Genomic DNA, 26947 nt, shown 5'->3' with positions numbered 1-26947 from the left:
AACTCAAGTGGGTCTTGAACACAGCGCCTTCGACCGCTCGGCCATCTTGACGATTTGATGGAGAACGGCGATTCTGTCAGGGCTCATACGTAGAGGGCTGGATGGTGAGTCTTGGCGGGTGACCGTGATGGACTTTCTCCGAGTTCGGTATGCAGTATTTACATGCTTATTGGGTTTATTACAAGTTGGCATGATCAATGATTGCTACTTGTCAGACGCCGAGGCTCTGGTTCAAACGGCCGGCTACAACAAAGCTTGGTTGATTCGTGAAACCACCATCCCACATGCAGGTACCCTTCTGCCACCCATTGTTGGAACCATCCGTTTGTGCGACTCAGATCACTCCGCTAGTGCCGACAGCCAGCCAGCATATCAAAAACGCTAGAGGAAATGAGGCCAAGTCTATGACGAAAAATAGGCAGATCTATCACAGTGACAGCAAGTCAGCCCTGTCTCTCTCTGCTGACGGGCTTGCTGCGAGGCTTCAGGGTCGCAAGATTACCTCGGATCATGCACCAGAAGAATGATTTACGCATACGAGAGGTGCATCTCGGCTCCAAGACAGGAAAATCTTGGCTCCCGAGGGAATGTTGGTGTAGAAGCCAAGACCAGAGTCTTTTTTCTTGGTCTGCAGGCCAAGGTCTTGGCCGTGAGCTCCCTTCCCCTTCCAGTCTGCTCGTCTCTTTTCGTCCCATGTTTTATCGCCCATGCCACCTTGAGAGGGGCTGACAGCTAGCACAGACGGTCGGGTAAGCACCGCGAACCGAAACCATTCTAGCCATTGATGTCACTAGAAAGGGACAGGGTCTAGAACCGACGGTTTCTTCTTGTTCCTGGCCTGTCTGCTTTACGTATCTGACTCAGCGGCCGCCTGCAAGGTACCGATCATGATGGTTGTCGCAGACGAAACAGGAGACAGAAAGCGTTGAATGGTTCCTGTTGTTGTTGTTGTTGTTGTTGTTTCTGATTGAACATGTTTCACGTTTCAAGCCGGCCCCCTTTTTTTTCACGTTTGCTTGCGTGTGTGTGTGTCTTGGTCTGGGATGTAATGCGATGCGATAGAAAGGTGAAGCAAGGGAAGAATGCGTGTGGGTAACGTTTATGCAGAGCTGACGGGTGGGATACAGGGATGATTCTGTGCTACGTTGTACTCTGGACGGTGAAGCATTCAGAGGTCTACGAAGTACAAGATATACAGGCAATAAGAGAGGCCTTGAAGGAATAATCTACTTGAATTCTCCGTAGACGCGCCATCATCAACATGCTCCTATCAGGAGTCTTGATGACGTTGACCTCCCCATGGCGCCAAACTCACAATCTCAGCGTCTCTCAGGGCCTGTACCGTCCCAGCTGCCACCCAAAGCCAAGACACATCCAGTGGGTCTGACCCCTGGCGCTTTTTCCAACTCTGTCTCGAAGGCGTTTTTTCTCTGCTGGCGCCATCGATCACCGCCATGTGTTCCTCTAGCGGTAACAGACAAACAGGAGATACTAGGTTGTAGAGTGTTTGCCCTTACCCGCGCGGCCAGACGAAACAATGGCCATTTTGTCTGTAACACGGATTTTCTCAATGCGAGGCATGTCACTGGTCAGTTGTGACGGTTGATCGACCGAGCATCGTGGGTCAAAATCCCATCCCATGGGGAAGCCGAGTTTCAGGGGTTATAATCCCTGGACTGAAGAGGCTGAGCCCAGCCCAACTGCGGAGGAGAAGGAAGAAAAAGGCATGGAGTTCTCTCTCTCTCTCAGCTCCTCTTGATCTAGACTTTGCTTTTGGTCTAGCTGACCCTGCCTACTGCAAGACAAGACAAGACAAGACAGGCCTGAAAGCAGCAGCCCGCTGGTTAGTTGGGGGCGATATTAATAGCCTGGAGCCCTCTCCCGTCTTCCCAAGCTCCATGTCATCCATGCCCTGGTCGATCTAGCCCGGTCCAGCCTTGGAATCTCTTGTCGAGCCTCAGCCTATTTCTCGTCCTCGTATTCCCATTCTGTTATCGTATCTTTGTCGAATCGCTTCGCTTCTGGCCCCTCTGACATTTTTTTCTTCTCTTTCCTTACTTCTTTCTCTATCTACCCACAACTTTCATTCTCTCCTTCCATCCGTTCTACGGCCATTCTCTCCCTCAATTCTCAGCTTCGACGCGACTTCTCTGCCTGAATCGTACATAGATTTCTCTCTCGCTTTACTCGACTCGTTCATCGGCTGCCTCTGACATTCATTATCTGCGAGGGTTCAATATTCATTCGCCCGCAAAACCAGACGTTACCCACTCGACCCATCGCTCACTTACACCCACATCAACACAATCATCGCTGAGCGACACCAATTTTTTTACCAGCATTATGAAGCTCTGGGCCTTGGCCAGTTTGGCCTCGCTCGCCGCGGCTGCTAACAAGACAGCTCCCAGTTCCTTGGACATCAATGACCCTGGTATGTCGCGTCTGTCTGTTTGTCGCACACCCGATTAACAAGCCCAGACTCCATCAAGGATGTGGCAGCAAGTATCGCCTACGACGCCATGACGTACTACAACGGCAACACATCCACCGTCCCCAAGGATCTCGGCGACCTCCAGGATCCTTACTACTGGTGGGTTGCCGGCGCCCTCTGGGGCGTCATGCTGGACTACTACCACTTCACCGGAGACCCCAGCTACAACGACGTAATCATCCAGGCCCTGCTGGCTCCCACAAACCTCGGCCCCGACCACGACTACATGCCCCCGGAGCACGCCGACGAGGAGGGCAACGACGACCTCTTCTTCTGGGGCTCGGCCGTCCTCTCTGCCGCCGAGCGTAACTTTCCTCAGCCAAATACAACGCTCCCCTCGTGGCTCGACATTAGCGCCAACGTATTCAACGAGCTAGTCGGCCGCTGGAACATGTCGGCTTGCAACGGCGGCCTTCTTTGGCAGATCTTCCCCGAGAACCCCAACGGTCTCACTTACAAGAACTCGGTCAGCAACGGCGGCTTCTTCCAGCTCGCGGCTCGTCTCGCCCGAGCCACCGGCAACAGCACGTATCTCGACTGGGCGAACAAGGTCTGGGACTGGTCGTGGGAGGTTGGCTTCATCGACAAGCGCAACTACCACGTTTACGACGGCGCCAGCGTGCTCGACAATTGCGAAAAGACCACCTACCACTCTTTCACCTACACCAGCGGCATCTACCTCTACGGCGCTGCCGTCCTCGCAAACTACACTGGCAAGCCCGAGTGGGAGGAACGTTCCAAGCGGCTCCTTGATGGCACTGACTGGTTCTTCTCCCCCTTTGATAACAGCACGGACATCATGTACGAAGCGGCTTGCGAGACGGTCAACACGTGCAACTGGGACATGTCCACCTTCAAGGGCTATCTATCACGCTTCATGTACCAGAGCATCCAGATGCAGCCCTCACTAAAGGACCACGTTGAGCGCTTCCTCGTGCCTTCAGCTCAGGCTGCTGCCAAGACTTGCACCGGTGGCAAGTCAGGTCGTGAGTGTGGTATGCGATGGTGGGTAGGCGGCTTTGACGGGAACCCGGGTCTGGGTCAGCAGATGTGCGCCCTCGAGATTGTCCAGGGTCTTCTGCTAGACGACCTCCCGGTGCCTCTTCAGGGAGACCAGATCAAGGTGGTCCGCAGCACCGACTGGGACAAGGAGTCCAAGGTCAAGGCCACTCCTACACCGTCGCCTACCAACACAGAGAAACCCAAGCCAACAGAGAGTGACGACGCTGCCAGTCTAGCTCGAGCAGATCTTGTTCTTGCGTCGTTCAGCATCGGCACAGTTCTCCTGTTGTTGGGACTGGCCTAAGCACATATACATGTATTATAGACTTTGCACCAGGATTAGACCACAGGCGTTATTAGGATATGATAGAATGGGCGTCTGGATTCTTTCTTGTAAAAAGGCCCAAGTCATGAGCGTTGCTTCTATAATTTCACGAGATTACGTCTAGACAACCTAGATCCAACCAGAACGCCGTCTGTTTATCGCCTTTTCCCCCTTTCTTTTTCCTCTATTGTCCTCTAACCTCGGCCAGCGTCACCCGCAGCGACTCGAGGAATCTCGTCACCTCAGCCTCGGTTCCGAGAGTGATACGAAGGCATCCTAGGCAACCGTGCTCCTTACCCCTGAACCGCACCACGACGCCCTTGGACTCGGCAAGCTTCTCGTATACTGCCAGTGCTGTCGCGTTGTCAGGGTTTCCTGCCGCGTCGAGCATCTCGTAGAGCAAAAAGTTGCTCTCGGTGCCGCCGCGGAGACGACCCACGCCAGGAATCTTGGGAAGCTCCTCGATAAGACGGTCACGCTGCTCGAGAAGACGCGCGCGGTTGGCGCGCATCACAGCAAGGCCACGCTCAGAGACGGCATAAGATGCAAGAGAGCTCGTAGGGCTAGAGATGTTGTAGGGAGCCTTGAGGCTGTTCAGTAGCCTAGCAATTGGGGGCGAAGTGAAAGCAGCGCCGAGACGAATACCAGCCATGCCAAACGCCTTGGACAGGGTCTGCATGACAACTAAGTTGGAGAACTCGGTGACCCACTCGGCGAGAGAAGCATCCTCTGGGGCAAAGTCGATGTAGGCCTCGTCGAGGACCACGACGCCGTTCCAGGTGGGGTGGTTGAGGACCTGCTGGACGTCGGCCTTTGCGAGGAGCGAGCCTGTGGGGTTTCCGGGGGAGCACAGGTAGACGAGCTTGATGTTGGGCTCATTGGATAGGGCCGCGAGCACGGCGGGGACGTCAATGGCAAAGGACGGGGCCGAGAGGAGAGGGACCTTGACGATGGCTACGTCGTTGACCTGGGCGGACACAGCGTACATGCCGTATGTGGGTGGGCATGTAAGAATGCGATCGCGGCCGGGAACGCAGAAGCATCGCAGCAGAGCATCAATGGCCTCGTCGCTTCCAACGCCGACAAACAGGTTTTCAGGCTTGAGCGTCTTGGGAGTATGAGCGTGGGTGTTACGAAGCTGGCAGAGCTGCTGCTTCAGCGGCTCCTGGTGAGGATCAGGATATCGGTGAAGACCGAGAAAGTCGACGTCGGAGCCTCCATCTTTGGCGATATCATCCCCGAGCGAAGGACCGTAAGCGTTCTCGTTGGCATCGAGGAGGATGTTTGTGCCGTCGTCCTTGTAATCGCTGCGGGACGGTTGGTCAGTTTGAGTCCAAAGCGGGGGAGGGGTAGCAAACTTGCTCTCTTGCGCAGCGGTAGGGCTGGAGTGCGAGGATGTTTGGCCTTGCGCAGGCCTCGAGGTTGAAGGGGGACATATTGACTAGAGTCCTCTGAGCTGTGATGGGTTGTCGGGTGTGAGTAGACGAGAAGAGAGCTTCCCTCGTGGCTCTTTAACTTGTCCAAAGTCAATTCCGACGCCGGAGGGACGAGTCACTGGTGCTTTTTTTGTGGGGCGGTGCTCCTTGGCTGGGGACACGGCAGATATGAGGGACACGGTGATATCTGTGGTGTTTGCGACCTTGATGGATTATTTGATATGAGAAACGGATTTATTTGAGCTAGAAGGTCTCACATATGAAGCATTGGGAGTCAATTACTCATATTGACGATGCGTTGGGTTGAGGTTGAGGCTACTGTAGATACCCTACACCAAGCACCGAAAGACTCTCTTCCCATCAATATCTTATACTATATATCCATTTTATAGCACATGGGTGTAAGTAGTGCTACCTAGGCTACATAGTGACTCAGGTTCCTTGTCTCGGGAGCAGGGTAGTCACTTTCTCCGAGATATGTGGCGGTCAGTCATGTTAGTGTAATCTCCAAGTCAAAACAACAACTGTCATCAGGCATCTGTCAACATCCATCAACGAAATCACCACCCACACATTTACCAGACCACGAAAGAAGGGAACTAGGAAAAAAGAATAGCTAATACTCATAGGCATCATCTCATATAAAGCCCTTCCATTGACTTCATTCGCGCAAGGTCTCGACAAGTCTCACCAGACCCCGCCCATGTGATAAGGGAGCCTTGGAGCACAAGGAAGCAAGATCAATATGTACGGCTCTGGGCTTACAAACATATTGCAACATGTAAGTCAATGCTAACAGGAGCCTGTCAGAGTCCTATTTGAAGCTCTGATACAGTCCGTCATGACGCCTAGATGCAGCCACAGACTGATAACAACCTCATGCCAACAGCATGGACTGCAATAACTGCCCGACAGTCACAGCACAAGACAAGATGGTCGTGTGGCCCAATGGCAAGGCGTCTGACTACGAATCAGAAGATTGTGGGTTCGATCCCCATCATGATCAACGTTTCTTTTTGCCTTGGTGTTGTGTGGTGCGAGATGCAGATGGTGAGAGTTTCGTTGGAGTTGAGGGGCTCCAAGGTTTGGACAACTCTTGACATCCTACCCAACTGACTTCACTCCTTTTTTTGGTCTCAATCATAATCAAAAAGTACGATATACATCACTACCACTATTGTCCGGCTCTCACCCGGCCTCGACGAAAACTTTTCTCATCATGCCTCTTCAAGTGGGTTTGCGTTGATTTTAGTCCGCCCCGAGACCCGCTTTTCCCACAATCTCAATCCTTCGGCCCGGGACTTGAGCTGCAACAGACGGCAAGAACATCAACCAATCAAGAGGTCGTGTGGCCCAATGGCAAGGCGTCTGACTACGAATCAGAAGATTGTGGGTTCGATCCCCATCATGATCACTTTCTTTTTGCGCCTTTCGACGATATTTTGATGCTGTTTGTGTTGTCTTTCCAAAGGTGGTAGGCCGGAGACTTCGGGGCTGGAGGACGCCGGGATCCACTCCGGACCCACCTTTCTTTTTGAATCTCCGTGTCTCAATCCCGATACTTGATGAGAATCAAGACATTCTATGTCGCGGCCTGGTGGTATGGCTGAGAGATGAGACACTGGGAAACACGAGGATGGATATGCTTTGATATATGTTGATTATACTATACATTGTACCCTCTGTGATATTAGCAATGGGATGGAACACTCAGCATCTGGAACGGGATCACTAATGGCTTCACCCAACTGTTGCTGGGACGGTAACTTGTCTATCAATTGACACAACATGCTTTCATTCAGATCGCTTTTGTTCCTTCTAGTCTAATAACCATGTAAATGTCAATGGCTGCACCGGGCTTACAAATGCAAGACAATATCCTCGCAAGTCTAACGAAGATCGAGTGGAGATGGTCACCGTTACCACATGCCTAAGGGCTCAACCTCTTCAGCGTCCATTCTGCGGCTTCTCCCTCACGCTCATACACGAACCGGTCGTGCAGGCGGCTCTCCCTACCCTGCCAGAACTCCATCCTGTCAGGAATAATTCTCACGCCACCCCAAAACTCCGGCACAGGAATCTTCTCCTCTCCCTCGAACCGCTCCTCGACCTCTTTGTACCACTCCTGTAGCTGCTCCCGTCCATCGTCACCCTCACCTTGAGGCTCTAGCACCTGGCTCTGTCGACTAGCCCATGCACCGATACGGCTTCCCCGTGCTCTCGTGTCGTAGTACGTCTGGCTCTCCTCACGAGTGATGCGCTCCACCTTTCCCTCGACATGCACCTGCTGCTGCAGCGCCTCCCAAAAGAACAGCAGCGCAGCCCGTGGGTTGCTCTCGATGTCTGCCGACTTGCGCGACGTGCCGAGGTTTGTGTAGATGACGAACCCGCGGGGGTCCAGCTCCTTGAGGTACACGGTGCGCGAGGACACGCGGCCCGACGGGAGAGAGGCGGTCGAGAGGGTACACGCTTCTGGGTGTGCGACGCCAGAGTCAGGCTTTTGCGCGCGCGAGAACCACTCATGGAACTGGGGGATCGGCGAGGTCGAGTTTAGCTGCGAGCGGACGAGGGTACCCTTTGTGAACTGCTCGGCCTGGCCAGTGGGCTTGGAGCCCGCGGGGGCAACTGGAAGTATCCTGTCAGCGAGGAGTCATGAGGCGATTCCCATCGCGAGTGCGGGGGAGGGGCAGTCAAAACATACAGATCAGCTTGGACGTCTCGGGCGGCGGATGAAGAGCCATTCTCGCGATTGACAGCAGTGAAGCAGTGGGGGTATTTCGCATTGACTGACTGCAATGTTTGGCGGTGAAGGGTGAGGGTTGTATATCATGCAACGTCGAAAGTGTGACTTGGGCGCATACGATAATTTATGACAGCCGGAACCCGGTGACTACAAGGTACGTACTCTCCCGGTGGGGTGATGACATCGTCGAGGGGCACTCTCGAATCGGGAGATTTCGACGTCTCTCCACGATGAGGCTACTGTAGACCCTGGAAATGGGTGTGAGCGAGTAGAACTCTATGCCAGAACATGAATATCTAAGCTTTGGAACATTCAAGAAGACTTGCCAAGGCCTCCAGCATGATAATCTGTGAACACTCCTTCACCCCCACATCACAGCCAGCTTCACAACCTGACCTTCACGCCACAACACGAGAAAAACATACACAACACACAACGAACGCACGGATAAAATGAAATAAACGTATACAACACGTATACGACATATATATACATAATACATATACATACAGTACATAACTCATTACACACGACGCGAGTCGTAATTACACATCTAAGACATCTCAGGTCGTCACGGGCATAATCCTGGAATGCTTGCTAACGCACGCCAATTTCTATCCGGCTCTCAAATACAATCTTTGGAACAAATCATGAAACTTTTTATATCCCTCCCTCTACTCAGCCATAACCAGAGCCAACAGAGCCATGCGGCAGTAGAGGCCATAGCGCATCTGCAGAAAGTCAGTAATCTTGTTTTGGGTAAAGCCAAGGGGGTTCTCACCTGTCGGAAGTATGCAGCCCGCTGGTCAAAGTCGACCTCCTCAGCAACCTCTTCGTTGCGAGGCAGGGGGTGCATCACAATCATGGAGCTCTTGGCATGCTTGAGCGAAGCGTTGTCCACTCGGTAAGAGTTCTTGACACGCTGGTACTCCTCCTCGCTGGGGAAGCGCTCACGCTGCACGCGGGTGCAGTAGAGAACATCGCTGCGAGCCATGATCTCAGGGGTAAGAGTCTCGGACTCGCACAGAAGCTGTCCGGAAGCCACCAGCTGCTCTCGGACCTTGGCCGGCAGGGCCAGAGCCTTGGGGGCGACCAGCTGAACCTGCACGTGGTAGTGTCGGAGCAGGTACACAAGAGAGTGCACAGGTCGGCCGTAGAGAAGATCACCCAGGAAGGTGATGGTCAAGCCCTGGACAGTTCCAAGCTCCTCACGGATGGTGAAGAGATCCAGGAAGGCCTGAGTAGGGTGCTCCTTGCTGCCGTTGCCACCGTTGATGACGGGGACAGGGCTGTACTTCTGGGCGGCATGCACGCTGCTCTCCTCAGGGTGACGGAGGACGACGGCATCACCGTAGCAAGCCAGAGTTCGGAGGGTATCCTGAAGAGTCTCACCCTTCTGGACCGAGGAGTGAGAGGTGGAGATGGCGATGGTGCGGCCACCAAGACGCTGCATGGCAGCATCGAAAGAAGCCGAGGTGCGGGTGGAAGGCTCGTAGAAGAGCGTTGTCAGGACACGACCTCGGAGGATGTTGAGAACACCCTCACGCTGCACACCAAGACGCATCTCCTGGGCCACAGTGAAGAGCAGGTGGAGATCAGCTCGGCTGTACGACTTGACCGACAGAACGTGGGTGTTCTTGAAGGCAGAAGGCTGCGACAGAAGCTGCTGGAGCGAAGAGCTGACCAGAGGCTGCAGGTGCAGAGCAGGAGCGAGCTCGTCAACGGGAGCAGCACCGCGAGCCGGTGAGGGCAGAGTAGCACCCACACCAGCGTCAACTCCACGGAGGCGGTTCAAGGGCTTGACACCACCAAGCATGGACAGACGGCGGGCCTGGGGCGACTCGGTCGTCTGGGAGATGGAAACGGTCGGCTTGACGGGGGGAGACATGGGAGGAGCAATGTGCGCCGACATGTCCTTGCCCTGAGGGGAGACAGGCAGAACCTCACCATCGAGACAGACGGTGGTGTCCTGGAAGGTGACTCGTTGAACTGAAGCGCGCATGCGACGGCCCTCGAAAGGAGACCAGAACTCACCAGCGGCCACGGTGTAGGGACGGTCAATCTCAGCCTCAATGGTGGTGCCAACCTGCTCGTGGAGCTCAAAGATCTCCATGGGGTTGGTGTAGAGGCGAGCCTTGATGTCATCGACAGTCAGGCGACCCTCAGCAACCGAGGTCAGAAGCAGGGGCAGGGCATCAGCGATGCCCATCGAGGGGTCAGCCTTGTGGCCGAGGGAGGTGGCCAGACGGAAGGGCAGACTGCCGATGGAGAAGACATCAATAGTCGACATGTGCTCCCAGAGGGCGGCCTGGTCAGCAGATGTAGGGAGACGCTCGCACTCGGGGTAGTCATCCCGAGAGAGGTAGAGCGAGTAGATGGACACATCGCAGGTAACCTGGAGACCCTTCTCCTTGCTGAGAGCGATGAGCTTGATGTCGTCGCGGTTGGTGACCGAGGTGACGTGGATGCGTCGGTTGTGCAGGCTGGCCAGGAGGAGGATGGAAGCCAGATCGGTCAGCTTGGCATCGGTGACGATAGGCTTGTGAGTAGGCCAGGCGTCAAAGTGAGCGGTGACAGCAGCAACCTTGCTGATGTTGCCAGAGAGGTGGTTGAAGGGGATGAAGAGAGATCCCACCTCACCGGTGACATGGCTGATCTGGTCAGCATTGTCCGAGGTAGCGGCCACGGAGAAGTTGTAGTCGCAGTAACCACCACGTCGGCTGTTCTGCTGAGCAGCGCTCAGGGTAAGGGCATCGGTAATAGCGCCGTCCACACCCAGAGGCATAACTCGGATCATACTGAAACCGGCCGAGATGGAAGCCTTGGTGACAGTCTGGAGATCCTGGCTGTCAGGAGAAACAATACCAGGGACAAAGGCGGCAATGTTGATAAGTCCAGGCAGAACGACGGTGCGGTGGCTGGTCTGGTAGTCGCGCTTGGACACCTCAAGCTCAAAGTGGCGAGCAATGGCCTCGATGAGGATCTTAGCGTTCTTGACGTTGGTCACCAGGGGAATCTGGTAGTCAACAGCCATACGTCGGGTCTGGTAACCCTTGCTCATGTAGTTGGCAGGGCGGCGGTACTTGTTGTTAGAGGGAAGGTTGATGTACAGGTCGATGGTGTTCTTGGCCAGATGCTGAGTGAGCGAGAACTCAGAGCTGGTATCCTCCTCCTTGCCGAGGACCTCGAGATACTGAACCTGGACGCCATGCTCCTGGAGGAAATCGGCAGTACCAGAAGTGGCAAACAGCTTGTAGCCAATCTTCTCAAGCTTCTGGATCGAAGGAAGCATCTCTCGCTTGTCCTTGTAGGAACCAATGGACAGGAGGACGTTCTTCTTGGGGATCTTGAAGCCAGTCGACATGAGAGCCTTGAGGTAGGCCTCGGCCTTGTCAACACCGAAGCAGGCAACCTCACCAGTGGAAGCCATCTCAACACCCAGAACAGGATCAGCACCAGAGAGACGGGAGAAACTGAACTGGGGCACCTTGACACCGACGCAGTCAGGGGCAAGGTCGGTGGGAGGGTACTCCTGGAAGGGCTGGCCCATGATAGCCTTGGTGGCCATCTCGATCAGGTCAACACCCATGACCTTGGACACAAAGGGGAACGAACGCGAGGCGCGGACGTTGCACTCAATGACCTTGATATCGTTGTCCTTGGCAATGAACTGGATGTTGAAGGGACCAGTGACGTTGAGAGCGGCACCAATCTTGCGGGTGGCCTCAACGATGCGGTCGATGGTGGTCTGCTCAAGATCCTGAGGAGGGAGAATCAGAGTGGCATCACCAGAGTGAACACCGGCGTTCTCGACGTGCTCCGAGATGAAGTGGCCAATAACGTTACCATCCTTGGCGACAGCGTCCATCTCAATCTCCTTGGCGTTCTCAATGTACTTGGTGATAACCACGGGGTGCTCACGGGAGACCTCGGCGGCCTGAGCCAGGTAGTTCTCGAGATCCTTCTCGGAGTAGACAGTGTTCATGGCGGCACCAGAGAGAACGTACGAAGGTCGCACAAGCACAGGGTACGAGACCTTGTCACAGAAAGCTCTGGCCTCCTCGAAGCTAGTAAGCTCCTTCCAGGTGGGCTGGTCAACCTCGATGCGGTCAAGCATACGAGAGAACTTGTATCGGTTCTCGGCGTTGTCAATCATCTCAGGGGAAGTACCCAGGACCTTGACACCGGCACGGTGGAGGGGCAGGGCGATGTTGTTGGGAGTCTGACCACCCATAGCACCCAAAACACCGCTCGAGTTCTCCAGCTGGTAGATATCCAGGACAGTCTCGAGGTTGATGTTCTCAAAGTACAGCTTGTCGGCCTCGTCATAATCGGTACTTACGGTCTCGGGGTTGTAGTTGACCATGATGGTCTTGAAACCGGTAGCACGCAGAGTGCGGATGGCGCGGACTGAGCACCAATCGAACTCGACTGAGGAACCGATACGGTACACACCAGAACCCAGGACCATGACACCGTGATCCTCAAAGTTGACATCGTGCTCTGAGGCGTTGTACGTCATGTACAGGTAGTTTGTAAAGGCAGGGAACTCGGCCGCAACGGTATCAATCTGCTTGACGAAGGGCTGGATGCCAGCCTCGAGTCGCAGACGGCGGACAGCAATCTCGTTGGAGCTCCAGAACTTGGCGAGCTGTCGGTCACAGAAACCGAGACGCTTGGCCTGCAGCAGAATCGACGGGCTAGTAGCAATGTCGGTGGTGCTGTAGCTGGTCATCTTCTTGGCAAAGTCGCTCAGACCCTTGAGCTTGCGGAGGAACCACTTGTCGATCTTGGTCAGTTCCCAGATCTTGTCGACAGTGTAACCCTCGTGCATAGCGTTGGCAATAGCAAACAGACGCTGATCAGAGGGAGTCTGGAGCTCATCATCAATGCTCATCAGGGCCTTGGTCTCGCCGAAGCCAAGGTTGTGGAAGTCGATGGCTCGGATGGCCTTCTGGATAGCTTCCTCGAACGATCGACCGATGCTCATGACCTCACCCACACTCTTCATGGAGGAACCAAGCTGAGTGGACACACGGGTGAACTTCTTGAGATCCCATCGAGGCATCTTGACCACGACGTAATCGAGCGAGGGCTCGAAGCAGGCGCAGGTGACCTTGGTGACCGAGTTGGAGATCTCCTTGAGAGGAATGCCGAGACCGAGCTTGGCAGCGATAAAGGCCAGAGGATAACCAGTGGCCTTGGAGGCGAGAGCCGACGATCGAGACAGACGAGCGTTGACCTCGATAATGCAGTACTCGCGGGAGAAGGGGTTCAGAGCATACTGAATGTTACACTCTCCCACGACGCCGAGATGCCGAATGACATTGACAGCTGTTGTTCGCAGCATGTTGTAGTCCTCGTCGGACAGAGTCTGTGAAGGCGCGACGACGATGGAGTCGCCAGTGTGAATACCGAGAGGATCAAAGTTCTCCATGTTACAGACGGTAATACAGTTGTCCTGAGCGTCACGGACAACCTCATACTCAATCTCCTTCCAGCCCTTCATACTGCGCTCAATGAGAACCTGGGGACTGGCGGCGAAAGCCTTGTTGCAGAGATCGAGCAGCTCATCCTCGTTGTTGGCGAAACCACTGCCAAGACCACCAAGGGCATAGGCAGCACGAACAATGACGGGGAAGCCAATGTCCTTGACGACGTGCATGGCCTCGTCGATGTTGCTGGCGGAAGCGGACTTGGCGCACTTCTCGCCGATAGAGTCCATGCTTCGGGCAAACAGCTCACGATCCTCAGTCGTGATGATGGTATCAATGGGAGTACCCAGAACCTTGACACCGAGACCCTCAAACTCGTCCTTGAGCTGGATACCGACCTGGAGAGCGGTCTGACCACCGAAGGTGACGTAGATGGCATCGGGTCGCTCATACTGGATGACCTTGCGGACAAAGTCGGCGTTGACGGGAAGGAAGTAAACCTTGTCCGCCAGACCCTTGGAGGTCTGAATGGTGGCAATGTTGGGGTTGATCAGGACAGTGTAGATGCCCTCCTCCTTCAGAGCCTTGATGGCCTGAGAACCAGAATAGTCAAACTCTCCGGCCTGACCAATGCTGAGACCACCACTGCCCAGGACAAGAACCTTGCGGACAGAGACGCGGGGGTGAAGACGCTCGTTCTCCTCGATGGTGCCACCAGGGAAGCTGACAGGAGCCTGGAGAAGGGCAGGGTTCTCGGCGCAGTTGGCAATAGTGTCAATGAAGACGTCGAAGAGGAACTCGGTATCGCGAGGACCGGGAGTGCTCTCGGGGTGGAACTGAACACTGAAGTAGGGCTTCTCAGCGTGCATGATACCCTCGTTGCTGCCATCGTTGGCGTTGACAAAGAGCTCCTTCCAGCCGTTGGTCAAGCTGGCGGCATCGACGGCGAAACCGTGGTTCTGAGAGGTGATGTGGCACTTTCCGGTCACCATGCTGGTGCAAGGAATGTTGTGACCACGGTTACCAAACTTCATCTTGGTGGTCTTGGCACCAGAGGCGCGGGCCAGAAGCTGGTGTCCCAGGCAGATACCAAAGACGGGAATCTTGTTGTTCTCAAGCACGGTAGCAATGTTCTTGACAGTGTTCTCGAGCACGGCGGGGTCACCAGGACCGTTGGAGAGGAAAAGACCGTCGTACTCGTCAATGGCGCTGGCAATGTCGTAGTCCCAAGGGCAGACGAGGACCTCAACACCACGCTTGAGGAAGCACCTCAGCTGGTTGTACTTCATACCGACATCGAGACACAGGACACGGATAGTACGCCCTGACGGGTGCTTACGGGCGACCGAAGGAGGAGGCTTATACAGCTTGGGAGCCTTGATGGAAACTACACGACGATGAGCATGCGCCTTCTACAAAAGTTGGAAGACTCACCCTCTGCCACCAAGTTCTTGGTATTAGGATTGACCCAATCGATCTGCTCAAAGTGCTCGAGAGGGGCAGCGGCCAGGGGAGCATCGACCTGGCCGTTGAGGGCGCCGTTGGCAAGGCCAGGAGCCTCGAGGCGCATCTTGCCCAGCATGCTACCCTTTTCACGGATCTTCTTGGTAAGGACGCGAGTGTCGACGCCGTACATGGCGGGGACGCCCTGCTCCTTGAGCCAAGTGCCGAGGGAGGACTCAGCGAGGAAGTGAGAAAAGTCCTCGCCGCAGTATGAGGCTGTCACCAGACCAGCGATGTGGATCTGGGATGATTCGAAGTGAGCTGGCAGGTCGCCGAGAAGCTCATCCATGGTCTCGCGAGAGGGGACACCATAGTTTCCGACCAGAGGAAAGGTGATGACGAGGATCTGTCCTCTGTACGAGGGATCTGTGACGGACTCGGGATACCCCACCATGCCAGTCTGGAAGACCAGCTCACCAGCAATGCTCTTCTTGGCACCAAAGCTGTAGCCCTGGAAGGAGGAGCCATCCTCGAGCTCGAGGCAGACGAGGCCATCATCCTCGGAGCCGACCTGGCGAGCCGAAGCCGGAGGCAGAGAAGCGATAGACATGATGTTGTTGTGTGTGAAAAAAGAGAAGCTTCCTCAAGAGCGCCCGAGAGCGCGGGGCAGAAAGAGGGGTGTTGGTCGTGGGACAGCGAGATTGCGAGCAACGGCCGTCAAGAAAACTCGTTTTCAGAGCTCCCCTGGTCAGGTCAGAAGCTATTCCGCAATCATCAGCCTCGACAACAGCTGCGGAGGAAGAAAGTGAGGAGAAGGGGAGCGGAGGGTTTGGAGGAGAAGAGATGGAAGAGAGAGTTGATGAATGCGGCGGCACTCGAACTTTTTTTTTTTTTTTTTTTTTATCGGCCGGCCTGTTGCTTAGCAGAAGAGCAGGGCCCTGCTCCCCGCCGCCGCTAGCGCAGGCAATAGAACCCTCTAATTGGCCAATTGGAGGTCGACTCCTCAACAGCGTCCAATCTCTGCATTCCTGGCGATGCTGCAGGGACACTAAAGCGCCCCGCCGTGCCTTGGCCGAACCTCTCAAGCCTTTAACATGGAACCTTTCATCATGGGCGATCGACCAGCTTGAGTCGGGTGGTTGGACTCGGCGAGTGGGTTACGATCAGCGGTCAGGGTTTTACGGGACGCCGTCTTGCCGTATCGAGGTTCGGTGGGATCTACTACGTACGCTGTCCTGTGTACTCTGGCGTGTCTGTCTGGTGGCTGGTTGTCATGGCATCAACTGCAACAAAGACAAAGCAATCGCTTGTGGTTGCTGTGTGGATCACCTCGGACTCTGATGGCCATTCCAGAAGCTGCACATGTAAGCCGTAAGCGGAGAGTCTTGAAAAGCTGTCAGCGAGGCATATTGACTGTCACTCAAAGCAAGGCTGTCTTAGCTGACACCCACTCGGCATTGACCACTTCCAGGACGGCACTCCTACGCCCGGGCCGCCATCTACGTCTACGTAGCTAAACCCACTTCCTCATCATCCACCTCCACAGACTGAAAAATCTTTTTTTCTCTCACGCTTCTCCTCCGAGGACCAATCATGACACGTCTAGTTACCTACTCTAGCATGGGCCGTCGGAATCCGTCATGCAGGTGCATCTTTTCCGCAGTGACTCCAGAGTATGTTATGTGGCTCATGTCACGCGAGCGAGATCTTTTGCATCTACGCGTCCGAATCATAGATCTAGCTGTAACCTTGTAGATACTATACTGGCACGTGAATTGATATTGAATTTTGTCATGATGAATCCTCCAGGGTAATGCTCCCAACGCCTCGAGCCAGGCCAACTGCCAACTAACCTCGTCCGGCTTCAAACCACCCTGCCTCTAACTATACAGTCCCCACGAGGCTAACTTGTAAAAGATCCTTCGACAGCCTGACTAGCCAACTACCAAAACTGTGCAAATGCCGTACACAAGGAATAACCCATCCAAACTCCTGTGCGATGTCTATAAGATTTCATCGTATGTACATTCCCAATTCGTTAGGGCATGCTGCCTTGAGGCATTGGAGGCGCTGGCATGTTGGTCATTTGAGGTGTCTTTTGAGCCGTTGGACTAGCTTGGTTTGCAGCATTGCCTGGCTTCTGTCCTTGTGTGTTCATGCGATAAACCGGTTCCTTCTTGGGGTCAATCGTAGGGAACGCGGCTTGTAGCCGTGAGTAGAGTTCTTTGATGCTCTTGTCTCGCTCTTCACGGTCTGCCACTGGATCGATTTTGTTCTCTGTACCATCAGGTCCCAAAGCTGGTGCTTTGAGCTTGAGGGTCAGATTCAAAGGGGGAGCACTGAGATATGCCGGGCATGGTGGCACTTTGACTTCGGGCTTCCTGTCTGCAAGAGCTGCCATATATGAGAGATTTGCCTGCAATCGTCTCATGCATCTATAGTTGTTAGCTAGGTTACCGTATCAAGGTCACAGACGCTTACTGAAGGTAGTCTTGTTGCAGATGTGTTTCTTCTTCTGTTGGCTTCTTGTCACCGGTGTTTCCATCTCCCGCATGCTCCTTCTTGAGTTCTTGTTGCGTCATTTGGAGCTGTATCGACTCGTAGAGAAGTTCATGGTTGATGTCCAGTAGTAAAGAAAATCGCTCCTTTTCGCGAGACTCTGTTCCTGGGCTCAAAGGTGTTGCTACGGCCGAACCTCCATTGACTACCGGATTTTGATTCGAGGAAAAGGTTGGTGTCTGAGGTGTTGAAGCTGTGGCAGGTGTCTGCTGAGACTGCTGTGCCTGTGACTGCTGAGGTTGAGGCGGTTGCTGAGGTGGTTGTTGCTGCTGGTTTGTCGGTGTTTGGCTTTGTGATGGAGGCTGAGGAGTTGGGAACTGGCCCTGCTGAGAAGGCAAGGCGTTGGTCGGTGTACCTTGAGCAGCGCTTGGGGGTCTCTGAGGAGTCGACACTTGGCCCATGGCCGCAGGGTTCGGAGGTTGCTGTTGTTGCGGTGGCTGCTGCTGCATCCTTTGCATCATCTGCTGCTGAGGCATCCCAGCCTGGTTCATCTGAAAACCCTGCATGCCACCCGCCATCATATAGTTCGGAGTAAAGCTCTGAGGACCGACCGACGAGGGGACGACTTGGCCATAGGGTGCGTTTTGGAATTGCTGCTGGTATCCTGCCACTGCCCAAGAATTAGCCATGGTGACTCAACAAGACACGAATGACACCTGACGGCGCAAAGCGATTTGCGACGCGCTCCTACGGTCGCGCGTCGATTCAACCCAGATATCATCTTGATACCTCGGCAGTCGTCAACACGAACAACAGCAGCAACCCGAGCGCGTCGCGAACGGCTCGGCAACTGACATGGCGCACAGGACACTCACTCTGACCATTGGCAGCCATATGCGGCATGCCGGCGTTTGGCATCATCCCAGGGCCGCCGGGCATCATTTGAGGGTTCGCGCCGGGGGCAAAGGCTCCCTGGGGAGTCATGCCGGCGAACTGCTGCTGCTGCTGCTGCTGGTTATACATGATCTGCTGGCCGGCTGGCTGGGCTCCGGGCTGCTGTGGGGCAGGGTTGTTGAAGGAGGGAGCAGCATTGTTGGCAAAGCCGTAGCCGGCGGAGTACATGGCGTCGGGGCGTCAGGGCGGCGTCAGGGAGGAGGCGCTTGGAGCGGCAGCGGCAGCGCGTAGCGGCAGCGAACCAGGGCGTGCGAGGAGGACAGACAGAGGCAAGCGACGCGCAGATGGACAGGTCGTGCTGGACTGGACTGGACGGACGGCGTGGAGGCTGGACACGGTCCGGGATTGGAAACCTGGGCTGGGCTTGGGGAGTAGACGGTTGGACGTGGTTGCAGTGGGGCTGAGGCCACGGCCGTCGACCACTTCCGTCACGGCTATTCGACGCCGACCGCGCCGAAGGTGTGCAGCCAGGTGTTGCCCTGCATAAACGTGTCAGGTAAAAGGACCTTGTCAGACGGCAGTTGTTGCTGCTGTCTAGACGATAGCGAGACCCCTTTGAACTGGGTGTTTCCCGATGGATGGATGAGATGGATGATGGATGTGACGAGCTATAGGCCAGGATGGCGCCAGGGAAGCGCGCCCAGGGTAAGACAAGCGCTGGACCAGGCTGTGATTAGAGCGGATGGCTTTGCGCCAGTGTGCGATGATCAGGTCAAAGCACTGCTTGTTGGGCTTTGATGGTATTACAGAGCAGAGTGAGAGTTGTTGCTGATGGTGGAAGCGGGAAATTCTTTCAGGCCGCGCTAACTTGAGCCGCACCAGGTTGCCAATAGAAGCGAGTCTGTCAGCTGGTGAGGATGCTATGTAAGTACAAGGTTCAAGTCTTCGAGTCCTATAAACGAGCTCTTTCTATGTCAATAGTTGTCATGGGTTACAAATAGCGGTTACTTACATGCAAACCCGATTGTCTCTCCTATAATCTCTATTACCGATATTCCGTGTTTGCCACGTGCTTGTCTCTCACCACGTTTCTCTGTACCAATTGCATCAACGAAACCAACAAACTCACAACGTCACGTCTTGGAGCAAAAAGAATGCTCAAACGGCAAAAGATCATGATCATGATGGGGATCGAACCCACAATCTTCTGATTCGTAGTCAGACGCCTTGCCATTGGGCCACACGACCTGATTGGTTGAGGGGCGACGATATTCTCCTGGTGAAGCTCTCGCAGCGGTAGTTCGCGATGGCTTCACCGACGATCCATCGTTCTGTAGAGTTGTTTTCCCATTGGATCTCATTGTTGGGGCGGTTGTTTGTGTTGTTTTCTAGTTATGTATGAGCAACCGGCTTAGTGTTGGTGTTGCTGCATTGTTCCCCGGAATAGGGTTGGCGTGGACAAGCTTGATCCCGTTTGTTTGTCTTGCTGCGGACATGTCGACTGGGATCCGGTGAAGGACCTATATGGGGCGAATTGTAACAGGAGGCTAATACTTGCGAGTTCCTCTGTGACCCCAGTTCCTTGGGCGCTGGCGAATCAACAAACAGATACACGGGCAAACTTGGCATCTGATACAAGTGATCTCGAGATGAATAGAAGTAAACAATGCTTGGTTCAGCACCATATTTCCACCCTATCTGCAAGCACACAATGATCAGCCAAGACTCAGACGAACTGTCTCACCGTCAATCTACCGCCATTCTACCCCCATATCGCCAGGGATAGTAGAATGCCCAGACCCCGAGAGCCCGAGCGGTTCATGAACCCCGTACTCCCCTGTTGGCATCCCGCAATCCATTCAAGGGCACCATGTTCATCCCGGGTGACCGCCATTACCATCACTTATCAGTCGGTATCAAGAGACTATTCACCGCTACATACCAGTCACTTTTATCGTTGAAGCTATCTAGGCGACCAAGACATGTGAGCATGTCACCAAGACATTCCTATCTGTCCCTCCCTTGATTTGCATCAATCCATTGTTCCATAAGCGGCTCTTTATGTACTACTTCCGCATGCAGGTCAATTGAACCTGACCATTGAATTCTAAATCACGCGTTGGTTCCGATAATTGCACTACAATCCAAGCTCGTATCGTGGTACGTAATACGTGATCTCCTCCACATCGCTCACTTATCACACCGGTCCGGGTTAAAAAAGGTCAGCAGAATTAAGGGGTCCATTCCATGTCATTTGACGATACATCGGGATCCTCCGCATCTTCAAGTTTCAGAGTGATCACCATGTTCAACTACAAGACAGGTCGCATCGGGTGGAGCCACGAAAGCGATGGAGGAAGCATCACGCGATGGAAATGCACGCCAAGGACCGGTTTGTACGGGAACCATTAATAGAACATTATTGACCAGAATATACGGTAAGGGGTATGTGTAATCCTGGCCTAGATGCCGAAAAACGTGCCCGACCCATGAACCCAAAGTTGATGCCATACCCGAGCCAAATAGATGCTCATCCAAATCCCAGGTCCAGTCCAGTCCAGTCCAGTCCAGCCCAATGCCCATATTACAAACGCTAATTCTGTCCCAAGCCACTCGAGGCGAGGCTGATCAGATACATGAAAGTCAAAGTCAAAGCAAAGCGACGCATGCAGGATGCTGTGATGCCGGATCGAGTCGCCAAATCGCTATACGTGGTGGTATCCAAGGAAACGCCTCGTCGATGCCGTAAACCAAAACGCCAATTCCCATTTTTATATCATCTCATGCCTGGAAGTGCTTGAAATAGTCGTCGGATAGTCTCGACGGTCGAGTCGTGCCGGTCGTCTGGGTAACCTCCACGGTGGGGGTATCGACCGGAGTGAGGGAGAGGCCTAGGCCCAGCGTCGCCTTGCCCGAGCTGAGTGTCTTGGACCGAGTGTGGGTGGGGATGTAGTTATTCTCTTCGCTATCGTCGTCGCTCGAGGCGCTGTCGGGGTGGTTGTAGGCGTGCACCTCCCAGTCGGGTGCCTGCGCAGCCAGCTGCATATCCACCATGGCATCCGTCAGGCAATCATCCTCACAAAGAGGCATGATGCGGTAGTTGAGGTTCTCCATAATGCACCGCTCAGTCACATTGAGCTGCTGGTTAGACCACATGCCATGTCCCCAGACCTTGCAGTAGTAGTGTGAAGCCTCTTGAGGGTCCTCAGTAAACTTGACAGCAATGACAAGCGCTGCGAGGATAATGAGCTCGGGGTTGACCGAATCGATGTGCAGCTGCTGTCGCTGAGGAACAATAGGAGCCGCAGGGAGAGTATGTCGCTTAGACGCGGAGGAAAAGTAGTCGGAGAGGAGAGGGCACGAGAGACGCCATCGACGGGCGAAACGAGAGTCGAGGCTGTCGAGAATGCACACCGCAAGAGCGACCGTCTCGATAGGCAAGTTTGCGCGGCTGAGGATGGCCTGCACCAGAGGCACCGAGGCGGTGGCCAGGGAGGCCGACGAGGGGATGAGGTTGACAAGGTGGATGGCGGGGCCTGCGAGTAACCGGGTTAGTTAGACGTCCCTGCGTTTGATACGGATAACGAATCCATGAGAGAAACAACGTGACGTTGGTTGACCCTAGACTCACCTCTGAACCGGGCCATCAATGGCTCCCCATCATCAAGAGTCGTCCTTGGAGACTGAGCAGCCGACGAGTTACGAGAGCTCGGGGGCGGTGTGGGAAGGTTGGAGAGAGGTCGGTAGGTAAAGTAGCCTTCGTAGCGGCAGTTCTTGTCGTCGTTATCCATCATGTCTTGATCTTGAGCCAGCTTCATGTTCATGTTTGCTTGTTGGTGGTGACGCTTCCAGTCCTCGATCCTATGCAGCCCAGAGAGCCGGTTCTCATGATTCGGCGTGTACGTGTGTGTGCAAAGAACAAACTCGTCTACGAGGGAATGCTTGAAAGGCGGAATCACGCGAGCACACACACGACAGCAGCCACGCAAAACTATACTCAGGAAAAAGAAGGGGGGAGGGTAGGTTATATAGACCGAGCCGCGTGTGTATATATAGACCGAGGGGAGTGCAACACGAGCGAGCGGGTGGAGAGCTGACCAAGGGGGATTCACCAAGAGTAAGGCTGAGCCTCTGCTAGACACTGCTAGACAAGGATTCCGCCTAGGCGGTATTAACCCCAAGCTGGGCTTGCTGGACTCTGGCGGTGGAGGCGGCTGGTTAGGTGTGGTGGACGCCCAGCGCCGGGACAGGGGACCCAGGCAACCAAACCAGGCTACGGCTTTGTCGCCAGCAAACGCACGGCGGCGGGCCTGTCTCCTTTGAGCGAGAAAGGGGATCAACCGGTTGTCAATATCCCGGCTTGCATCAGTCTTTGGACAATGAAGCGGAAGAGAGTGCCTGAATGGCGGCAATACGGGTTTGTGGCGCCCGTGAGGTGACTTGGAGTGATGGGAGAGGCCGTAAGAGATGGACCTTTTTTGATTGACGTCCAATGTTTTGACTGGCTGCTTCAGCTTCGGGGCCGGCCGCAAGGTCTGCACAAGTTTGTTAGAGAAAAGACTCCAGGGGTGTCATCAAGTGGAGTTAGTGGCGATGATGAGAGAAGTCTGCTCTTTGACTATTCTGTGAATATCTTTCTCTGGTGACTGTCTTGTCTGTAATCGCTTTGTCTGGCTCGCAAATGACACCGCTTATCAAGTGATGGATCATCATCCTTCAGCTGATGACGGGTCGGCTATTGGTGCTACTGTGGCTGTTGCTGACTTGCTCTTTGATGCTGATGACGCCCAACGGTCTCTTCTGCCCTGTCGCGTGGCTGACAACCAAATCAGGGAATATGCCTCTTCACACGTAGCACGGGCGATTGTCTAGAGCCAGCAGGTGGTCCTTGACAAGACGTAGCATGTACGCAACGATGCGCGGGCTTCTGTTCCTGACTAGTCGAGAAACACGGTTCATACGTCAACGGTGCGTGCTCTGGGTCATAGTTCCGCTGGCATAAGATGAATGACGAAAGCAAAGCAAAGAAGCGCTGCCAAGGGTTTCGAACGGACATCACTGCAAGTCCGTCAACAAAGACACTCTCTGAGATCAGCACACCCTCCGTCAACTTCTTGCCTCGGGTTCCAGGTCTCATGAGCATCTCGAGATGCACATGCAAGCGCCCGCCTGCGAGGTACGGCGAGAGCGACTGTGGCGGTGAAACCGTCCCGTCTTGATTCATTCCTCCATCATGCCGCCATCAGCGATGGTCCCCCTCTTGGTTTGGATCTTTGGTAAACCTAACCCAGCCTGCTGGGCTGCAAGAGATGAGAAAAACTCCTTCAGGCCTTGGCCGTCAGCAAGCGTTGGGCTGGGGCACTGCCCCGTGGGCCAGATCGAGTGCCAGATGTGCTCCTTTCAGTGTCGCTCCGCTGACCTCATTCGCCCAAGACAGACGCCACGAGCGAGCGTTTTCTTTTCCTGGGTCAGTCGATGGCTTGCCCGCCATGTAACCCATGCGCGGCATATCACGGTTATGCTGCACAAGTCAGAGAGCATCACATCATGGAGTTTTCTCCAGATGTGGACATTCAGGCCCAATTATGCACAACTGCCGCTGCACAAAGTCGCGTGCTCTCCCACGTAACCTCTGTGGAGCTGCATGACTGGTGCTGGCTTGCGCCGAGCTCACGGCCGAGGACCCCTTTTCATCCCTCACCTCGCTTGCTGGCAGTCAGCTAACGATTCCAAGAGAAGATCGGCCTCATCCTGGTGGTCACCGACCATGGAGGGAGCAAACAAGCTCGCACGCGATTTCAGCATCCGTTTCTGCACGGGAAATGGCCTGGCGCCGCTGAGGCTGACTTGATTCGGGGTCCTCAAAGATGCCCCAGAGGCTTGCCTAGCGTCTTTCTTGCATCTCTCGAGAAGAAGCTACGCGTATCCGCCTGCATTGCCCGCGTTCGCATGGGGCGGCTGGCATAGGATCTGACAAAGATCTGTCTGGTCTGTGAGCTCGGAACCAGGTTGTTTTCGTCTTGAACCTCCAACATGTCATCATCGAACTTCCATGGGTCAGCCATCAGCATAGCATCGCCTCAGAGCTGAATGATCGAGGCATAATCCAGCCTCAGCCCTTCACCGCAATCGAGCGAATTCCATCTTGTTCGCTAGCATTTCCCTTTCCGTCCTCGAGCGCTTCTCGAGCGTCATGGTTCTCGAACCGCGGGACGACTTAATTAGCCGCAAGGTAAGGTCTAGACCCTGGCGGCACGCTAGCTGGCGATGCCGTCAACCTCATCTCACCGCTCAAACAACCTCGGATGGAACAGGCTGTGAATGGCCTCCTGTTCCCGTCCCGTCGCCCCGTGTCTGCATCGCGTACCTTGTATGGCGGCGCGGGCCCTGCAGGTCGGAGAGATGCCCGACATTGCGCAAATGAGCTGTGCTTCCGACTCAGCCTTGTGTCGCAAAGTGCATGCTTCCGGCATCTTGGAGTTGTCTGTCAACCACCCACGTTTTCATGTTAGTGGCAGCAAGGTGCTTTCGGCTGCGCGGTGCATTTCCCTCCTGAGCTGACTGCCTGGCACGGGTCCACTGGGGGTTTGTTGTCGCATACACACATATATCTGCTTGTCCGAGTGTAGTAAGACGGTAGCGAGATTAGCAGACAGGCCTCGGCTTCATTGAGGAATCGCAGTTGCGTAGAACTCTCTGGTCACCTGCAACCATCTCTCGTTATCGATTCACTGATCAAACAACCGTCAATCGATTGGCATTGCGGGGTTGTCGATCTGGCGGATGATCTTCTCCATCACATGCTTCCGAGCGTGGGGTGCATCGGCGCAAGTTGGAGGGTGCATCGCGGGCCTCTTGTTCGTTAGTCAACGAGAGCTTGTTGTTTCCTGTTTTATCTTGACCCTACCAGCATGAACCCGAATGAGCTGATACACTTTGACGAGCCGGTCCGGTTGCCATCCGCAGCCATCCCTGGAAGAAGCCGTCAACATGCGATGATGGATCGGAAAGCCACCCATTCGGTCCTTGTACCAGTGCCGGGTTGGTCCAGCACCCTTGTCATTTCGGGGTCTATCTTGTCGGTCTTCGAGAGGATGCGTCTGTTCGGTGAGTGGCATTGACTGGAGAGAATTGAGATGGTTTTGTTAAAGAAAACAGAGCTGAGGTGATCAGGAAGGTGATTGATGATAATGTGAAGTTGGCTGGACCTGTGGTTGAGCAAGTGCTAAGCCCCACTCATTGCCCCTCTAGTGGTCCACGAAAAAAACAACACACTTCGCAAGTACTCTACCTTTTTAATCGGCGTAATCATAGCATAACAGGCTTATGATAATAAATATAAGATTATATATGGACTTTAGAGTATAATTCATTTATTTGATATTTTGTTTATTTATTTTACTGTAAATTACGTCCCTATAGCCCGGCGAAGTTCTCATTGCCTGCCTACAGTATGCCATTTTTTTCTTGGTCTGGGTGCCCCTCCACTGGCACTACCCGGTGCCACTCCGATGAAATGGATGCTTTCAACATCGCCTCAAGTCTCGCAAGCTGGCTGAATTTGTTGTTTTACATTACTGCAAACGGGCTTTGTCTGCTGCGGCACTTTTTGTACATAATTCGGTGTTGCATGGTTCCCTCTGATCTGTGTCACAATCTTCATCGTGGTTGTTGTTGCATCAAGATGTGTTAGGTTCCATCTGTCATGTCAAACCATCAAAGGTTCCCTTAGATCTCGTTGTCCCTGCAAAGATCACACAACGAACATTATATCCTTAGAAAAAGCATAACAAAACTCACTAGCATGTGCAGAAACTCCAATCTCTTTGTTTGTTAGGCCTGATATCATTACGGTATTCGCCTAGAACTCCGCCCCGGCAATAGAAATCACCACAGCCAGCAAAACATCATGGCTTGGGCAGCTCCAAAGACCTAGGCTTAACCGCAAAGCTACTAACAGTCTGTAAAGACCTTTCTGTATTTTTGTATGGATTGTTGAGTAGCCTAGCATGGTCCCCTCCAGCTTCGTCACTCTCCCTTCTTTTTTCTTCCCCAGCATCAAGCTATCAGAATCTCTCTCATGAGGAACAACGCCCTTTCTTCGATTACCATTGTCCCTAGCCCAAAAATTCTCACACAGATACTTTAGCTTCCGCTTCGCACTCCTGCTTTCTCCCTCAGTCGTTTTGATACCAACTCTAGTATGATCCCCATCCTACCCCTATCTAACTGACAACCCTAGAGGCACAAAGCATGACCAGTGGCATAATCATGACTATAAACCCAAGTTGAGATATTTCAATCAAATTCTGCGCCCAATCCAGGCACTAGACCATCCCGCAAAGCCCGTGAGTTGCTGGAGGGTCTGTCATTTGACGTTCATCGTTCACGCTTGTGCCCACTCCAAGTCTGGTTCCGGGGCATGATATGCTTCCATCTTCGGCACCCTTGTCCTTTACCCTCTGAGCAAAAGGGATGCCGATCATTGAAGAACTCCCAATGATCCACAGATTCCATGCCCGCGAGGCTCCAAACGTAGGAGCAGCACCCGACCCTAAGGGGCCCTAAGAGATGACTCTCCCCAAGCCCTACTCCCCTACCCTATCGCACACGGATTCTCAGGCAACCCAACAACTTCTTCCCTGGGTTCATTTCTCTTCTTCTTCTGATCATTCAACT

The 26947-nt window shown here is 54.0% G+C and overlaps 5 protein-coding genes and 1 pseudogene across 6 annotated transcripts, besides 1 other annotated feature; 1 reads left to right on the top strand and 5 right to left on the bottom strand.

Annotated features, from left to right (window-relative positions):
- Positions 1 to 2343: 2343 nt before the first annotated feature.
- Positions 2344 to 3797, top strand: NCS57_00277500 (Mannan endo-1,6-alpha-mannosidase; the record flags this gene model as incomplete). Its single annotated transcript, XM_053052794.1, has 2 exons — positions 2344 to 2431; positions 2479 to 3797. The coding sequence occupies 2 exons, from the start codon at positions 2344 to 2346 to the stop codon at positions 3795 to 3797; spliced, it is 1407 nt and encodes a 468-aa protein (XP_052918040.1).
- A 205-nt stretch (positions 3798 to 4002) lies between these two features.
- On the bottom strand, positions 4003 to 5254 carry NCS57_00277400 (Imidazole acetol-phosphate transaminase; the record flags this gene model as incomplete). Its single annotated transcript, XM_053052793.1, has 2 exons — positions 4003 to 5125; positions 5181 to 5254. The coding sequence occupies 2 exons, from the start codon at positions 5252 to 5254 to the stop codon at positions 4003 to 4005; spliced, it is 1197 nt and encodes a 398-aa protein (XP_052918039.1).
- Positions 5255 to 7184: 1930 nt separating this feature from the next.
- Positions 7185 to 8103, bottom strand: NCS57_00277300 (Pyridoxal 5'-phosphate synthase; the record flags this gene model as incomplete). The annotated part of the gene is made up of 2 exons (XM_053052792.1): positions 7956 to 8103; positions 7185 to 7879 (listed from the first exon to the last, which is right to left on the bottom strand). Exons 1-2 carry the CDS (start codon positions 8035 to 8037, stop codon positions 7185 to 7187), a joined length of 777 nt encoding a protein of 258 aa, XP_052918038.1. The 5' UTR covers positions 8038 to 8103.
- A 568-nt stretch (positions 8104 to 8671) lies between these two features.
- On the bottom strand, positions 8672 to 15485 carry NCS57_00277200 (uncharacterized protein; the record flags this gene model as incomplete). The annotated part of the gene is made up of 3 exons (XM_053052791.1): positions 8672 to 8728; positions 8779 to 14819; positions 14867 to 15485. The coding sequence occupies 3 exons, from the start codon at positions 15483 to 15485 to the stop codon at positions 8672 to 8674; spliced, it is 6717 nt and encodes a 2238-aa protein (XP_052918037.1).
- A 1428-nt stretch (positions 15486 to 16913) lies between these two features.
- NCS57_00277100 (uncharacterized protein) lies at positions 16914 to 18496 on the bottom strand (the record flags this gene model as incomplete). Its single annotated transcript, XM_053052790.1, has 3 exons — positions 16914 to 17310; positions 17357 to 18044; positions 18250 to 18496. The coding sequence occupies 3 exons, from the start codon at positions 18494 to 18496 to the stop codon at positions 16914 to 16916; spliced, it is 1332 nt and encodes a 443-aa protein (XP_052918036.1).
- A 2553-nt stretch (positions 18497 to 21049) lies between these two features.
- NCS57_00277000 lies at positions 21050 to 22539 on the bottom strand (annotated as a pseudogene). Its single transcript has 2 exons — positions 21900 to 22539; positions 21050 to 21804 (listed from the first exon to the last, which is right to left on the bottom strand).
- Positions 21050 to 22539: a sequence feature.
- Positions 22540 to 26947: the final 4408 nt, after the last annotated feature.

The sequence above is a fragment of the Fusarium keratoplasticum genome, chromosome 2 (genome assembly GCF_025433545.1).
Source record: "Fusarium keratoplasticum isolate Fu6.1 chromosome 2, whole genome shotgun sequence".
Taxonomy (NCBI): domain Eukaryota; kingdom Fungi; phylum Ascomycota; class Sordariomycetes; order Hypocreales; family Nectriaceae; genus Fusarium; species Fusarium keratoplasticum.
Note: the sequence above shows the minus strand (reverse complement) of the source record. Positions and strands in the feature narration are given on the sequence as shown.